The 16,795-nt window shown below is 46.4% G+C and overlaps 2 protein-coding genes across 5 annotated transcripts; both read right to left on the bottom strand.

Annotated features, from left to right (window-relative positions):
• On the bottom strand, positions 1-4,213 carry creld1a (cysteine-rich with EGF-like domains 1a). Of its 3 annotated transcripts, XM_079747899.1 has the most exons (6): positions 4,079-4,204; positions 2,762-3,964; positions 1,228-1,311; positions 1,048-1,143; positions 808-948; positions 1-691 (listed from the first exon to the last, which is right to left on the bottom strand). In XM_079747899.1, exons 2-6 carry the CDS (start codon positions 3,003-3,005, stop codon positions 471-473), a joined length of 786 nt encoding a protein of 261 aa, XP_079604025.1. In that variant the 5' UTR covers positions 3,006-3,964; positions 4,079-4,204; the 3' UTR covers positions 1-470. The 3 variants fall into 3 exon arrangements, with proteins under 3 accessions (XP_079604025.1, XP_079604026.1, XP_079604024.1); XM_079747900.1 differs by having other exon boundaries at positions 1,048-1,311; positions 2,762-2,931; positions 4,079-4,213; XM_079747898.1 differs by having other exon boundaries at positions 1,048-1,311.
• Positions 4,214-4,317: 104 nt separating this feature from the next.
• LOC307083858 (uncharacterized protein) lies at positions 4,318-16,795 on the bottom strand. Of its 2 annotated transcripts, none has more exons than XM_079747875.1 (15): positions 16,660-16,795; positions 15,956-16,133; positions 15,440-15,656; positions 11,241-11,344; positions 9,027-9,144; positions 8,373-8,414; positions 8,162-8,280; positions 7,950-8,006; positions 7,733-7,796; positions 7,029-7,264; positions 6,845-6,898; positions 6,700-6,760; positions 6,513-6,608; positions 5,233-5,271; positions 4,318-5,093 (listed from the first exon to the last, which is right to left on the bottom strand). In XM_079747875.1, exons 2-15 carry the CDS (start codon positions 16,052-16,054, stop codon positions 4,483-4,485), a joined length of 1,917 nt encoding a protein of 638 aa, XP_079604001.1. In that variant the 5' UTR covers positions 16,055-16,133; positions 16,660-16,795; the 3' UTR covers positions 4,318-4,482. The 2 variants fall into 2 exon arrangements, with proteins under 2 accessions (XP_079604001.1, XP_079604002.1); XM_079747876.1 differs by having other exon boundaries at positions 16,076-16,133.

Here is a 16,795-nt window from a genome sequence, read left to right as displayed (position 1 = left end):
TAATCTTATTGTATCATGTCAATTCCTATTCATTGATTTCTCTTGTCTTTCTTTTTAGATAACATAGAAATGATACAATAGTATTTATTAACTCTAGACAGCAAATGTGAGACAAACAATGTATACAAAATGTTTATAAATCGATATGATTCATTATAAATTTAAATAGTTTCCTGACCAAGGTGAAGTGCCAAAATAAATACATAACTGGAATCAAATAAATACAAAATAATAAGGCTCCATCTGTTCTGGTGCTGGCCAGAGAGATGGAGGTTCATGTAACGGTACATGAACCTGAATGCACATACGTTACGTACATTCGATGTCCTCATGTGAGGCAAGCAGTAAGTCCTGTCTCAGGTCTCCTAGGACCCCTTCAGGAAGCGGTCTAAGAAGCGGTCCTGTCTCCGGGCCCTCCTAGGACCCCTTCAGGAAGTGGTCTAAGAAGCGGTCCTGTCTCAGAGGCCCTCCTAGGACCCCTTCAGGAAGCGGTCTAAGAAGCGGTCCCCCTGCTCCGAGAGCCAGTACCCAGCCATTGCCGCCACGCCCCCCATGAATATGGAGGTGAAGACCATGTCCCCCTTGGCCGCCAGTGTGGCCAGGGCACACAGCACCACCCCGAAGAACATCTGCTGCAGCACGGCCACCTCATCCTCCGGGACGTCCTCGAACAGACCCTTCTCCTGGGCGCCTGCAGGGGGCCACCAATCATCACTGTTCCTGTGAGGAGCTTTGGTCCGGCTGCACCAGTGAGGATGTTTTAAATTCATAATTAACAAAGAGCAAGTACTCATGCCAAGTACTCACTTTGCGGCTGCGTCCTCACGCAGACGTTATTCTTACGAATGAACCCGTCGGCGCAGTCACAGAGGAAAGAGCCTTCCAGGTTTGTGCAGAGCTCCTCCAGACCCGGGCACGGCAGGCTGGTCTCCCCGCATTCATCCACATCTAAACAGAAAAACAAGTAGTCATCATGTCATCTTAAAAACCCATTGAAGCTCAAACGTTATGTTATAGAATTTAAGAGGTGGATCCCTCAGGGTGTACCCAGACACTTGGCCCCCGTCAGCCTGTAGCCGGCCGCACATTTCCTGCAGCGCGCCGGTCCGCTACCCATGCAGCTCCCGCAGGCCTGGTCGCACTCTGGGGAACAACAACACATTACACGCTGCCCCTCAGCCACCCGTGGGGTACTGACGCTGTGACACGTCCTCCTTCCAGCCTGACCTCTGCAGTGGTAAGAGCCCTCGGTGTTTGCGCAGTAGGTGTCTGGAGGGCAGCGGCCCAGTGCCGTGCCACACTCATCGATGTCTGGAGCAGCAGCACAGAGAACAAGGAGGTTGACAATGTTATGTACATATTAATATGGACTTACTTCTATGCTCGGTGGCTGGCTAAAAATGGACTGGGTGAAGGATTTGAGATGCAAACAACGCTTAAATTGCGACTTTATGAACAGGTTGCAGTTGAACCGATTCTCTCTTTTGTGTAATGGGGCCAGTGGGTGGGTTTTACTTTGATTTGAACCCAGAAACTTTTGCCCCCTAAAAATAGGAAGTGACATCTCATTATGGTAAAAACTTAAGATAATAAGATAGGGCCCTTAAGATAATTAATTTTGGCTATTCAGCTTGTTAGGGGAACACCTGACCTACAGGTGTGGAGAGAACACTTTGGTTGTCTCTTCCTTGCTCAATGGTGAATCTATCTTCAGGTAGACCTGGGGCTGTGGAGGTGGGTGCATGGTACAGCCACTACCACCTCTTAGCGCCATTCGGTTGGACTAGCTTGGTCCATGGTAAATACGCAGTGTCCCATGTAGCCCTTTGCAACCATTCTTGGGCAAGTTACTTCAAAAGAGTAATGCATTATTTATTATGTGTTACTGTAATTTCATAATAATTAGTTACATTACAATCTTACTGTCTTTGAATTGTAAGGCATTACACTACTTTTACATTACTTTTGCATTACTTTCACCAAAATAACAGGAAACATGGATTTGGTGTTCACAATAGATCTTCTTGTGTTCAATGCAGCTCATAACACAGCAGGAGGTGATGTGGTATGGCATAATGACTGAGCTAGGCGTAAGGCTAACAAAAGTAGAATATAATGGTCTTATATAATATTATATGGAATATAATATGAACTTTAGGCATTCATATTGAAATCAATAGAGCTAGAGTCTGCTACGGTAGATTGAAAAAAAAAATAAAAAAAAATTGAGCACCTTTTCTGGTTTGTCTAGGATGAAATAGAGTGGTTGACACCGACATTTTTACTATTGGTCCTGTCTCGGGTATTTGGCTCATTTCGAATCGCCCCTGCCTGCTTCACAATAGCAGGCTATGTGTATTCACAAAACTGTCCTTAAAACAACCCTAAACGTTCGTTTTCAGAAACGTGCAACTCTCCGAGTGGCTAGTGGTGTTCGTTGATGTTCCAAATGAAGTATCGTTGCGAAATACAGTTTACATCATGTTTTATCTGGCCTTTTGTAAATCCATTGATTTCGGAGTGTACTGTTTGTGTTTCTCTGGGGTTGTTTTTGATATTCCATTGAGCAACACTCTGTCTGAGCCATGTGTGGGACTGTCAACCCTAACAATTGGGGGCACACACACGCGCGCGCGCACGCACGCACACACACACACACACACACACACACACACACACACACACACACACACACACACACACACACACACACACACACACACACACACACACACACACACACACACACACACACACACACCTATACAGGTGTTGTGATAGAGTGTCCATCCAGCTTCACATTCCAGACAGCGGTTCTTGTCCTGCAGGGAGCATGATGCACAGGCGTCGGGACAGCTGTGGGCCACGGAGGGCCCTGCTGAGCTCAGCCAAACGGCCACGAGAAGCGTCCAGAGAACCATGATGGGACAACTGTCAGAGGAAAGGTACAGAGGTAGGTTTAGAACTAGCCTAGGTAATGCTGTTGTTATAATGACATTTAACATTGAACATGATAACAACGTTCTCCACGTTTTTGAAGACCGTACATACTCCCATAGCCCCAACTGGTAGCCTACTATAGCTGCCCATAGGCATAGACTAGCCCCCACACATAGAAACTTGAAAGAGGCAAATTACTTTTATTTTGAAAACGGCTATAACGTTTCTCATGGTTTCTCTATGTCCCGGCCCGACCAGAGACGAAATGTGTCTCAAGAATTCTGTAAACTTCCTGGGGGGGATCAGCAGACTAACGAGGTTAAAAAAAGTCAAGTCAGTAATAAGATCCGCCTGAATATCTTCACTTTGTGTGTCAACATTGCGTCTGATGTCAACAAAGACGCATTTGAAATTACATGAAATATAATAGTTAATAGATAATAGTAATTTTAGACTATTTTCTTCCATGGGAAAGGCTTGCCCTGCATTCGTTCTATGTTAAAATAGCGATGGTTCATTCCAATGATTCGTCTTTCCACTGTCTGCACAAGCACACCATGCTGTGTTTATGGTTGTATTTAAAACGCCGCAATCGAAGAATCCACTTGACATCGATTTGTATTTTAGCCATATAAACACAATAAAGACGGCCAATTGTGTTCTTATCAAACCATATTTTCAGCAGCTTGGATGCATTATTAATCTTGAATCTCTGTATTCACTTCTGGTTTGTCCGAGCAGACAGGGTTTGATCTAAGGTTCCCTGCTCTACTTTTATGTTGCACTTTAACCTGACTTTCAAACGGGACCCAGCGGGTCTCATGCGGTATCGACATTTAATCCTAACTCAAATCCCAACGCCTGGTCGCTTCCGACGTGCCCTTCTTCGGCCACCTGCTCCTCCAAGCTCAGCCTTCCAGCGCCTCAGACCCCCGGAGCAGCCCCGGTTTCGCGCCGCCTCAGCGGCAGGCCGAGGCCAAGTGGGAGCGCACCTTCCCATCTCGGAGTGAGATGGGTCTCTAGCCTGAGATAACAATTGCGAGAGTACCATAAACAATGACAGACAGGCGGACAGGGGTCAGCGGACCAAAACGCCAGAATAAATCATATTTAGGTTTTGCTTCAGTCATTGAATTACCTTAAATGAGTATGACAGGAAGTTTCATATCTGCAGACAGGCCAGATATTGATTGCCTTTCGGTCTTATCGAGGAGGTTTTTATTCCTCTAAAACTAGTTTCTTCTCCAGTGACTCTGAGGGGGCTCAGTCTGTCCCGGCTGAGTCTGCTTTGGATCACTTGCTAGCTGACTGTCGTGACCAAAGCGATCCTCCTACATTAGGCGTAAGAGCCAATCACAAGCTGAGGCACACCACGACAACAGATAAGTTCGTTTATTTTTAGACATAGAAGTTTTGTTGGCACAGATGAAACCACACACGCATTGCTTAAACAAAAACAATGATGCAATTCTATTAAAAATCATTTAGCTGAAACGAGTTAAGGTTATGTACATAAAAATCCACCAGTCCAGGATTGAGGTGTCATAGGGTCTGATGGGTGAGAGGAGCAATCTCCGGTCCAGACGCTGTCCTCTGCTGGGCCTTAATGTGTGTAGCAGCTCCTCTGGTCAGCTCTAGCAGCAGGGCCTGGCTCTGGGAGGGCAGGCGGAACACATTTAGCCCCTCGAGGAGCTCCGGGAGCGGCCCGCCACCCCAGACCAGCTCCCTGGGACAGGCCTCAAAGTCCACCAGTAGGAAGTGCTCCCCTGCTTGGCCCCGGCCTCGGGCCCCGGCCACACATGCCAGACACGCCCAGAAGACGTCAGAGTAAGGGGAGGGAGCGGTGGTGGCAGGGGGGCCCTGCGGCCCCCGGTCCTCCTTCTGTCCGGAGAGACGTGTCCACTGCTGGGCTCTCTGCAGGGCCCCGCGGGTCAACACCAGCACCACCCTGCCCCCCCCCTGCTGCTCCAGACGCAGCAGGTGGGCGTAGAGCCAGGGCAAGGGCCCCAGAGAGCAGAGCTCCGCGCGGCTCCACTGGTCCACCGACACCCCGAGGCCCTGCTCCCGGAGGAAGGAGCCCAGGCCACACACCAGCTCACACAGACCATCCTCCGAGTCTGGGGGGCTCAACACCAGCGTGTGGCCCCTTACCTCTGGGCAGGGAGGGAAGAGGGGGAGGGGGAGAGGAAGGAGGAGTGGTGGATTAATTTGCACAAAAGGCTAGGGTTGGTCAAGCTATGTCTACAAAATTGGTGTCTTCATCTTTTGCTGAAAGCGACAAAAACCACTCACTGTGTGTGTATTTAGCAGAGTGCCAGCCCGTTGCCCACCCTACAGGAGAAAGAGAGATGAAGCAAGGTGCAGAAAGTGATAAGAGCCATCCCTTACTCCCTCTGCTTGCTCCTGCCATGAAGGACTACATGGCTTCTCACCTTATGGGGAGAGTCTGCTACCTTGAGGCTAATTGACACACACACACTTTGGAGGAGACAAGGATGAACCAACCTGGTCGGAGATAGACAGGGGGGGCCATATACATTATAAAGGGTGAGAGTGCTTCTGTTTTTTTGTTATTCACGTTTCTTTATTATATAATACTCGCCCAAACCCTTTGGTTCGGTGAGAAGAGGGATCGATAGTCAAGGAACACTTCTCGAAACTGCTCCTCAACCCCCCACACTATAGATTATTCAACCTAAGTCTGTATCTCACGGTATTACATCCTGGAATAAACCAACCCTCTAATCTTACCTGTCAAGTTGCTTTGATTTCCACTTCAAGAATTACTACTACGACGAAAAATACACAACGCATAGTCTATACCATGGCTGTTGTTTGCTGTCATCAAATCCTCTATTGAGTGACTCATTCGCCCTATGTGACCCATAAACACTGCTCCAGACCTCACCGCAGGGGGTTGTTGTAACGGGGGGTTTGGATGGGTAAATTGTTGTTACGCAGGGGGAAATTGTTGTGGGGCAGGGGGAAATTGTTGTGGGGCAGAGGGAATTTGTTGTGGGCTCTGGGTCGCATCATAATTAGCATAGTCAGGTGGGGCAGATGGCTTTCCCTTCCGTGGCACGTGGGGAGTAGTGCAGATGACCAGGTACTCGCCTATAAAGCTGTTGATGTCTGATAGAATACTGTTTCTTTCCTCCTATAAACCACCAGATGACGGCATTTCTTGCATCGGGAAGATGTATTCCCCATCTTGACCACACGATGGCCGTGTTGGGTATATGTGACCATAGTTCCCAAGGTTCCTCCCCCTGTGCCTTGTTCACTCCCCTCTGAGGGCCCTGAGTCGAGGGGTTGGGCCACTATCACTCCTTGTCTGGCCACGCCTTTACGACACTGGGAGATTCTCATATTTTTTACCCTTTTTGGACACACCAGTCAATTGACTGGGGTGTGTGTGTGTTTGCGTGTGTGTGTGTGTGTGTGCGTGTGTGTGTGTGTGTGTGTGTGTGATGCTGGAAAGTCCAATTAATTTTCTTGGATGGCAATGAAGTATTGTCGCTTTAGCAGAGGCTGTCATCTGAGTTCATAAAGTTTAGAAGATAAATACATACTTTTTATTTTGTTATGTTGAGAGTAGAGAAGCAGAACCGCCAACAAAATCAACGTCACCATAGCGATGATCAGAAGATTCCAGCGCCATCTGCTGGCTGAAAGTTTAACGCATTCTTAAACATTTTATGGGCAGACTTCTAAGAATGTTGGGATTTTATTTATTGTTTGTGTACAATGAGATCGTACCAGTTGGGATTGTACCAATGCAGAAGGGACCTAAGTCATGCTCCATCCGGTTCACTTTCACCTGTTTCAAATGTACAGAGAAGTATTTAGTGCATGGAACTGAACTGAGACACAACATATTTGGATAGCATTTAAAACATTTTACCATCACACATGGTGGGAACCCAAGGTCGAAGTAATTGAAAGCCCCAGATATCTCCTGAGGAAGAAATAACACAACTCAAGAGGACATACGGGCTATAGATATTTATATAATATATGATATCTATATAAATATGCTATATGGGACTTTATTAAGAGAATAAAGTGTGGGAGCTGGAGCCCCTCACCCAGCGGCCCTCCTGGGTTTGTTTCCAGTTGCTGGTCTCCAGGCGGCTGGTGTTCCTCAGGCCCCTGATCTCCTTACAGCCTTGGTGTGGGCCGGCCTGGCCTGGGCGACAGGGCCACACCTCTGCCGCTAGCCTGCAGGGGCCCGACAGGTTCCAAAGGAGAAGGGCCCCGCTCCGCTCCACCAGCGCCAGAGACACAGAGAGATTCCTATACTCGTTCCTCTGGATCAGGGCCTCTGGGGGCCACGCACAGCGAGTTACAACGAGACCCCACAGATCCCCCCTCAAACCCCAGCCCCACACGCTCTCTCCTCCTTGGCCCCACACGGTCTCTCCTTCTGGGCCCCCCTGCTCTTTCCTCAGGGGCCCCACACGCTCTCCACTCATGGGCCCCCCTGCTCTCTCCTCATGGGCCCACGCCCCAAACGCTCTCTCCTCCTGGGACCCCGCCCCACATGCTCTCTCATGGGCCCCCCTGCCACAAACGCTGTCAAGGGCCCCCGCCACAAACGCTCTCTCCTCCTAGGCACCACATGCTCTCTCCTCATGGGCCCCACACACTCTCTCCTCATGGGCCCCTCATGTTCTCTCCTCCTGGGTCCCTAAAGCTCTCTCCTCCTGGGCCCCTAAAGCTCTCTCATCCTGGGCCCCTAAAGCTCTTCCTCCTGGGCCCCTAAAGCTCTCTCCTCCTGGGCCCCACTCACCAGTGTGGTTTGTAAACGGGCAGCTCATAGCTCGACGAGTCTGATCCCCTGTCTGCCACCATGCCTGGAACACACACAAACACACACACACACACACACACACACACACACACACACACACACACAAACAGACACACACAAATCAACACAGCGTTTGTACCGAATGCAATGTGACAGCTAAATAGGCCATGATTAACAAGATGATTTGCATAGCAACCTGTAGACACATGCAGGTGGTGACAGCCCACAATGGAATGGTTGTCGTGTTTATACTCTGGAAAGAAAAGCATGATTCATGTAGCGGTTATAAACATGAAGTTGAGATTACAAAGAACTAATAAAAACAGATGGGCTGTGTGTGTGTGTGTGTGTGTGTGTGTGTGTGTGTGTGTGTGTGTGTGTGTGTGTGTGTCTATGCATGCTCTCTACCCGGCAGTGTCCGTCGGCCTCGTACAGGAGACACAGCAGGGCAGGCCGGCCCGGGCGGCGGCCCCCCAGCTCCAGGCCCAGGCCCGTCTCCGGGTGGAACACGGCCGTTATCCTGGGGACTGAACCGGAGTCGGGTCAATCATTACCCTGAGCTTTATGGCTCCTCTTACCGTCATGATAGGGGATTTATGGTCGGGAGAGGCGAGCTCACCATCACATTCCTCTATGGAGTCATGGAGGGCTGGAGAACACACTGGGGACACAAGACGTGTGGAGAGATGTTCACAATACGGCCCATACTGTCGACACACAAACATTAGACCATAGTTGATTCATTTCAAATAATGATTTATGTATATGTATATATATATATATATATATATATGATACATTTTTATACACATATTATATTGTATATAGGTGTAAATAAAAGTAAAAATAAGTAAATTGTAATTTTTATGTCTTAATGTACCCAATTATTGTATGTCGTACGTCCTGGCACTCCAAAAAAAATAAAATAATGTTGTGTAGCTTCTTATCCTCACTATCTTTGATGTATACAGGGAATAGGTCAACCTGGCGATTGTAAGTTTTGCACTTGGTTCTGTGAACATGCTTACTGTACCGACAGCGATATATTGTTACTCCTTCTTCTGACAAATGTACTTATTGTAAGTCGCTTTGGATAAAAGCATCTGCTAAATGCCCTAAATGTAAGTGTAAATGTACAGATGCTCAGATACTCATTGGTATGTGTTTACTCAAATTGTTTATTTTGGTTATATTCCGGGTGTTAGTATTTGATTTGATTTAAGTGAAAATGCTTTTTTGTAATAAACTATCAATGCATTTTGAAGACAAATACCGTCATCCAGGGAGGGCAAGGTGAGCGCTAGGAAGGGGCATGGTGACCTACAGGGCTGGACAGAGAGCAGGGCCGTGCTGCCGTAGGGGGCACACACTGGCTGACCCTCCAGGGACAGCTGGGGAGGACACACAGTGAATATTGATAGAATCATAACATAGGACAAGTCATTCTTGAAACAAAACATTAGCAAATGCTTAACTCTGTACTGCATTCTGTTAAAGCTATGATATGTAACATTTCCGCATTCAAATATCTGAAAACTATAAGACCTATGTTATTTATTTCCTGAGTTGTGTATTAATCTTATCCCAATGGTTCTAACAATGTTCAAACCCTTGTATGACCTTTACCCCTAACCTCCAGGGAAACACGTGGAAACAATCTGAAAGATTAATAGAGATGCCAGAAGTACCAAAAATATTGAATCAAACACGCTCTCAATCTCAACCGGTAGTCGTGTACTAGTTTCATAGGCATACAGTCTATGTTAAGTCAGTTGACCCTGTATTTTACACAGTCTATGTTAAGTCATTTTAACATGTATTATATACAGTCTATGTTTAGTAATTTTAACCAGTATTATATACAGCCTATAATCCACCAACACTAGAGCTCTGTTGGCCACGCTTTCGACCTTCTTTTTACTGTTGGAGAGATGTTGGGATATACAGCCAAAAAGATATTGGAATCCATTGGGAATATTTGGAAACTAGAGAGGTCTCCGGTTCCATAGCATTTTAGTGAGGGTATTCAGGGAAGGGTACTTTACAATCTGCCTATTGTGTAGAAATGGGCTGTTGTCTTCCCCAGCATGGTGGTGAAGACAACAGCCTGCTACTTCACCCGTTATCATCTACATCTCCTGTTATTGCTTGGATCGACAGACCCCGAGCAGAAGAAATACTTGATATTCTTTGCTGTACGCTCCACTGTTCCTTTTCTTTTTGGTTCTCTTGCTGTCTGCAGACCCCTTAGCACCCGTCTTTGGACATTACTGAGACTACCAAATATAAATGCAAGCACTTTCATTTATGTCCTTTAAAGGGGACATATTATGAAAACAACACATTGTCTGGGATTTGGGGTGTTGTTTTGGGTCTATTGTGCTCCCACACACATACAAACTTTGAAAAAAGTCTGTACATGATTTTTTGAGTGAGATATGCATTTCTGAAAGTAACCCGCCTGCGACGAGTTACCAAACGAGCGAGTCAGTTTTGGCGCCCCCTCCTACGTAGGAAGGGGGCACAGTTGAATATTACCTCCCACTATTCGACTCCACTCCAATCAGAGTATAGCTGGACCAGCGGACGAGGGGAACTCGGTGGCAGCCCTGCGGCTAAGCTCCGGGAGTACAATCCCTTTCTCTGCCGGACTGCCGCAGAAGCTTCGGTGGCAGTCAAGAGGAGGAGACATGGAGGAGAAAGTGATTGTACTCCCAGAGCTGAGCTGCCGGACTAACGCCAAGCTACCCCCGCCGGACTGCCGCCAAAGCTTCCGCAGCAGTCTGGCCGCCGTCAAAGCTGTCCGGCCGCCGCCGAAGCTTCGGTGGCAGTCCGGCAGCTCCGGTGTTACACCGAATTCTGCGACCCACCGAAAGGTGTGACCCCAGGGGCCGCTGTTGCATATATTTTTTGCAATATGCACGAGTTTGAAGCGCAGACAGTCATGACAAAAACATAAATAAAACATAAGATCTCCCCCCAACCAATTACCTTTTTGTTAAAGGTGCTTAATAAATACATTTGTTTTGATTTGATTAGCATTTTACAGACCGATACAATGATAGGGCATTTAGTACGGTCCTTCACCGTTGCTTCTTTACCCATAAAAAGCTACAGACAGTGTTCAATTACGCTGATTTACCTTTGAGCAATTCCTATTATATGCTACTGTGTAAAACGCTGTTTAGAATGAATGTTAGTATCAAGAAAAGAAAGACCCACCGTTGGGGGGAGATCTTGTGTTTTATTTATGTTTTTGTTATAATGCACTCGTGCATGTTGCAGAAAATGTGCAACAGTGCCCCCTGGGGTCACACTTTTCGGTGGGTCGCTAACTGTAGTCAAAAGCACACACACACACACACACACACACACACACACACACACACACACACACACACACACACACACACACACACAGATACACACACACACACACACACACACACGGTGATGGTATTCATGGGATAAGAAGTAACCATTGTACCTGTGTGGCACTTGACAGAGGGAGGGCATCAGGGTGAAGGGTGAAGCGTACTCTCTGACACACATGCTGGGTGGTTTGGGTTACACAGCACACTCTGATGGATCCTGCCCAACACATGAGAGAGAGTGTGAATCCTTAGCAGAAAGCTGAAAGTCGCTGTTGATCTAGTGTTATTAAGTAGTATTAACTGTTTTATCTTAAGCTAGACCCACTCTGTTTAACCACTTCAGACCGCTTTGTTATAGACCGCAAATACTAACTATATCCAACTCCAACTCAGCTTTGAAGGTCCTTAAGTCTTATGTTGCCAGTAATGGCCCGTACACTCTCAGGCAATAGTACAACCCGGACACTGCAGCATCAACACCAGGGAACAGGGTTGGAGAACCGTACATGTTGCTCAAATCAAAGGCGACACTGAAGGGCCTAAATCCCAAACAGCAGGATAACAGAAGCCAGATCGGGTTAAATATCATCCCACTGCAGACACAAATGGGCGTTCTCGTGTGCTGGGGGTTCTCGTTTACGCAGACTGGAACGCCCCCTTCTTCTTCTTTGTCGCCTTTCTTGCTGGACTGTATTAAAATGTCAAAGTATACTACTCCTACTCCTTAATCCGTAATCTGACTCTGTAACTACGGAGACCCCTCGAGCATTCAAAGTTCTCTGTCGGGATGTCGGATATGCAATGCAATTCGCTGCCCGATCGACTGCAAACCATGTAAATAGTGTTGTAAATGAACTTCCAAAGCTTTTCAAATCTTATTTGGTGTTTTATTGGTCTTTAATGTGCAAAGTAAACAATGTGCAAAGTAAATAAGGTGCAAAGTCAAACCGGATGATTCCAGAAATGATTTTGTTAGAGGAGCAATCACCAGTGCTTGCCGTCTCCGTTGCGTCGACGCAGGGTTAAAAATATTGGATGCGCACCTAAGCTACGGAGAGGTAGGGCCTCTACGAATTCTCTTTTTTGCATAGGAAATTTCCTTTCCTAACGAGATGACCCTGAAGTAGTTGGAGGAAAGGTGGAGGAAAGGAGCCTCGATGCATCCTTTAACCCTCCTTTAGCATAGGTTACTCCTGAGCGACCTTTACGAAAGGAAAGGAGATAGTGGTATCCCATAATCCTTTATGGCGGCAATATTTAAAGCAACATGCAACCGACAAAGTTTTTCGACTCAGCGCGAAGACGCATGAGAGACGCGGTAAAGCAGAAGAAAAGAAGAGAAGAAAATACAATGGATAATAATTGATACCATTTCCAGAAACATTATTTGAATTGAAATGAATTAATTTATTGATGCTTATTAAGCACACAATATACACGTAAGACGTAATACACGTAACAAAATGCAGACTTCACGTTTAAAACTACTGGGTGCAGTTAATTTCAACATCAACAGAAATTTAGCCTCTTTTTTTTCCACATGTGAATTAGGATTCAAGTGGCCTTAAATATTCCCGTTGGCCAAGTTCGACCTAAGTGATTCTCACTGTTGGCAACAACCTGATTGAAATCAATACGACAAAAATGCATGGATCGAGAGAGCGCTTGTTTAAGTCCAACATCGGAAATCTATAGTTTCACTCTAGAGTCGCTAGACGTCAGCAGTACTCGCCGTTGCGCAATGACGTTGGTTAGGAAAAGTGGAGTCGAATTAATTTTAAACAATGCTGTCTTTTCCTATGTTCGAATGGAAGCACCTTTTCATTCAAGTTTAAGTAAAGGAGGCATAAAGGTTAGGAGATTTGAATATTCGTAGAGGCCCGTAGTCTGGCTATTGCCAGACCAAGCTCAATCATAGATTGCACGTTGGTCTGGGGAAGCTGCTGTCATTTTCTTCAGCACAAGGGGTATGATCAACGGGCCTAGTTCAAATGACTCTGTACGCGATTGGCTGCTTGCCGTCGCTTCCCTGTCGTCATTGTGTTAAACCACCCAATAGCGCGGCAAGGGGAAAAGCCAGCTTGGTGATTGGCTCCCACAAAAACGTATCGGAAACAGAAAAAATTATATTGCTCTTCTCCAGACCCTTGTGCAGGGCGAACTCAACCCTTCTTCTTCGCACGGCTGTCAACTTCCGGAACATTCGCTAGTTAGATTTTCTCAAACAGAAGTTTCAAAATAAGATCTAGTAGTAAGTATGGGTAGCATTGAACTAACGTTAGCCAAGGGGGGCTCAAGGGTTGTTAAATCTAATGGTGCGTTTTATTATCCATCCGTCGTGGAGGTCTGAGGACGTTGTCTAGCGACACGCATGAACACGCCCCTTTTCCTCGGACGGCGAACTTGCTTGCTCGGATGAACTCAGAGGAGGCCGAGCAAAATTCCGAGACAGAATTCAAGATGGCTGCGCCCGGTGTGACTTGAAGTATGAACTGTTTTCATTGTGCTTGGACCGCTTTGGTGGTTTAAATGGCAATTTCAATCACTCGTATTACTGCAATACCTTACTGCGTCCGTATCTCTGCCTATGGCCTATTTTGGAGCGCCTGGTACTCAGCCAATGCACCGCGACAACAGCTTTCCGGGTGGCGTCCATGTTTTCCTCCAACGACCAAGCGAAACATAATAAAACGATTGAAGTGTGGGCGTGACGTCACATCTGAGGTCCGAGTCGGTTCGCAGAGAATACTAAAACGCACCATAATGAGAGAGGTAAAATTGCCATTAAGGAAGGAAAACATATAGTATGCCTTGCGACTATGCTTCGCAGTAGGCCTTAGTGATGGGTCGTTCGCAACCGAATCAGTTCGAATGAACGAATCTTTAACAAGAACGAACCGAACTGATTCTTATCTCTCTTTCGTATCGTTCGTTCTTAGACTCGACTCCTCCCAGATCCACTAGTCGCTGACTCGCTGTTCTTTCACTGACTGTGAGTGGTGAAGAAGGAAGATGCTTAGTGAGCGAGCGTACGACAATACGATTCAATATCAGTGAAATGGTAAATCCATGCAGTCTCTTTGTACTTCGTGTGTCATGCCACATAAATCAAATATTTGAATATCTCGTCAATCTGTCTCATTCTATCATGGTTCGTTCTCCATCCGGGACCCCCACCGTCATTGTTAATCAAGTCTATTATCTTGCCGATATGTTAAACATCCTATAATCAACTACACCCCCCCTCCCGCTGCGTTTGGTTAAAGTTGTAATGTTGTGTTGATTGATGACCGACTTCCACGATCGTTTGAGAATGAGAACGAGGGAGGAGCTGAGTCTGACTGACTCAGCTGAGAACCGTGCATTCCATGATTCAATTCACCGCTACCGGAAACTCGACTGAACGAACAAACGATTCTGAATGACTCTTCTTGGCGAACTGACCGACGTGAACTGAATCAAGGAAAAAAATCATTGAATCCATCACTAGTAGGCCTTGCAAAACCCAGTATCCCTTTCGAAACACATGGGGGGGTAATATTAATAACTCCTTTAACTCTGCGTTCTGGTTTGGCCTGTACAACATGGACTTATTGTACAGGCCAAACTGTCTCAGCCCATTGGCATATTCAAGTATGAACACTGACCAAAAAGTATGAATGCTGCCCATGCCCACACATGTAAAACCCTAACAGAATGATGGTAGTTATCTCTGTACAGGAGCGTCGCTAGCAATTGAAAACATTCAGGGCTGTGGCCCAGAAGTTAGAGACCTTTTAAAACGGGGGTTCGGGGGTTTCTCCGCCGAGAAAATGTGAAAATCTGGCCGATGAACATGCAATTGTAACGTAGTTTGAGAAGGAAAGGAAAGACCAATCGTCATGTCTGACTCGTCGGGGCAGGCCTACTGAGTAAGGTTGATGTTTACGTTAAAGGGGTAGTTCGGTATTTTGGACATAGGGCCTGATCCCCAAGTTAGCCTTGGTGTTCTTTATCATTGGAGACAGTTTAACACATTTCATTCAGTCCTTCTAGTTGCAGAGTTTGCTCGTGCTAGGCTAGCGCGCGGCAACGGGCAATACTAGCCTGCTAATAAAACAGTCTTACCCACTCCACAGTACACCCGAGGCAAATCAACTATAACGCTATTTATCATTATATCATTATTATTTTTTTGACGGCACAGCGATCTGCTATAGCCTTGATTGCCCAGGTCTAACAACGCGCCTGGTCTGCTTAATCGTACAGGTTCTACTCAATTGGTCAATCTCTATCCCAATTCAAAGATATGGACTCAGTTCACGTCTCTGACCGTTGGTGGGTCTTCCTCCTCCCTCATGGTCCTCACTCGTGTCTGGTTGAGGGGGGATGTGGATCTGCAGCTCCACAGCCAGACACAGGGTACACTCCCGTCTGTTTCTACAGCACAGCTGAGCCCGCGCCTGCACCCCCTGCACATCCACCACGCCCTCCACGGGTTCAAACCAAGCGTCCATCGGCGAATCACTCACACGGCAGTCGGACAGACCCTTCAAAGAGCCACAGGATGAAATTGAAAACCACGGACACGGAAAGCACACATGTGTAACAATGAGTGCTTAATAGCAACTAAATCTGTAGTTTGATCTTTGCAGAATGGCTGAGGTGGTGCCGGAACGGCAGATTATTGTTTTTTTTTCTTTGGTGAACAAATATTTGAAAATTGTTATTACAGTGACAGGAAATTAAAACTATTGCAATTTCGCTGGCAACAGGAAATTTAGTATTTTCTGATCCCAGGAACACGGGAACTGCACATGTTAAAATGCAAACATAAGTCTAGGCTTACCTGGGAGCAGCGGACTCGTGCGTCATTTCCACGGATCTCAAGAGCAACAGCCGTGACACAAACCAGCAACAACAAACCCCCCACAGGTAATCCCGACATGTTGTCTCACGTGCTTCTCACCGTGCGTCCCGGTAACCGCTCCCAAGAAGCCCGGGGGCGGGATGCATGCTGCGATCACCTTCAGAGGAGGAGATGGCGTGTTTTCATAGGGTTGTAGTTGCGACATCATCGCAAATACGTGTTCTATGCTCATTCAATACGTGATCATAGATCTAAAAAAAAATACCGAAAGACTACTAAAATAATAATCTATAACTTGATCACTAGAATCTGTAATAATAGAACCGTGTTTATAATCTCAAACTGACCCCAATCTGCATGTCTCCAGATGATCCTATCCCGCCCGAGTTTAATTTCACAACTCCTGACCTTCCCGTTCACAGCCAGTGAGCTTCCTTCATTTATACCTTTTTTTTGACAGAATTATTTTGCGCAACTATCGGGAATATTAACGAAATAGAGTGCGATGTATAACGTGAGTGGCTTGTTTAAATAAACCTATTCAAACAGTTAATCATAGTTAAACGATCCCAATACATAGGATCAGGATCACTTGTACCATGTCTACGAGCCTTCACCTCATTGCATTTCAAAATACTCATCCCGTTTAGTTAACTTAAAATAAGCTTGGCTAGGCTACTTACTGTGTTTATAGTATCATGTGGGTGTATCAGAAAAGGAACCAAAACTTTACTCTTCTAGCAACTTCTGCGTAGACAGGAATACACTTCTTCAGGCTGAGGCAACTTTCTCAATAGGATTGGTTTCACAATACCTGTT

This window comes from Pollachius pollachius, assembly GCF_949987615.1.
Source record: "Pollachius pollachius genome assembly, chromosome: 12".
Taxonomy (NCBI): domain Eukaryota; kingdom Metazoa; phylum Chordata; class Actinopteri; order Gadiformes; family Gadidae; genus Pollachius; species Pollachius pollachius.
This window is presented reverse-complemented; position numbering and strand designations above follow the sequence as displayed.

Coding starts and splice junctions, on each gene's coding strand:
- creld1a (XM_079747898.1), bottom strand. CDS start 3,005: ATGTTAAATGTCATTATAACAACAGCATTACCTAGGCTAGTTCTAAAC. Junction 1,312..2,761: donor CTATCACAACACCTGTATAG/GTGTGTGTGTGT, acceptor CTGCTGCTCCAG/ACATCGATGAGTGTGGCACG. Junction 949..1,047: donor GACGGGGGCCAAGTGTCTGG/GTACACCCTGAG, acceptor TTTTCTGTTTAG/ATGTGGATGAATGCGGGGAG.
- LOC307083858 (XM_079747875.1), bottom strand. CDS start 16,054: ATGTCGGGATTACCTGTGGGGGGTTTGTTGTTGCTGGTTTGTGTCACG. Junction 9,145..11,240: donor CTCTGTCAAGTGCCACACAG/GTACAATGGTTA, acceptor TGTCCTCCCCAG/CTGTCCCTGGAGGGTCAGCC. Junction 5,094..5,232: donor CTCTGCTAAATACACACACA/GTGAGTGGTTTT, acceptor CTCCCTGCCCAG/AGGTAAGGGGCCACACGCTG.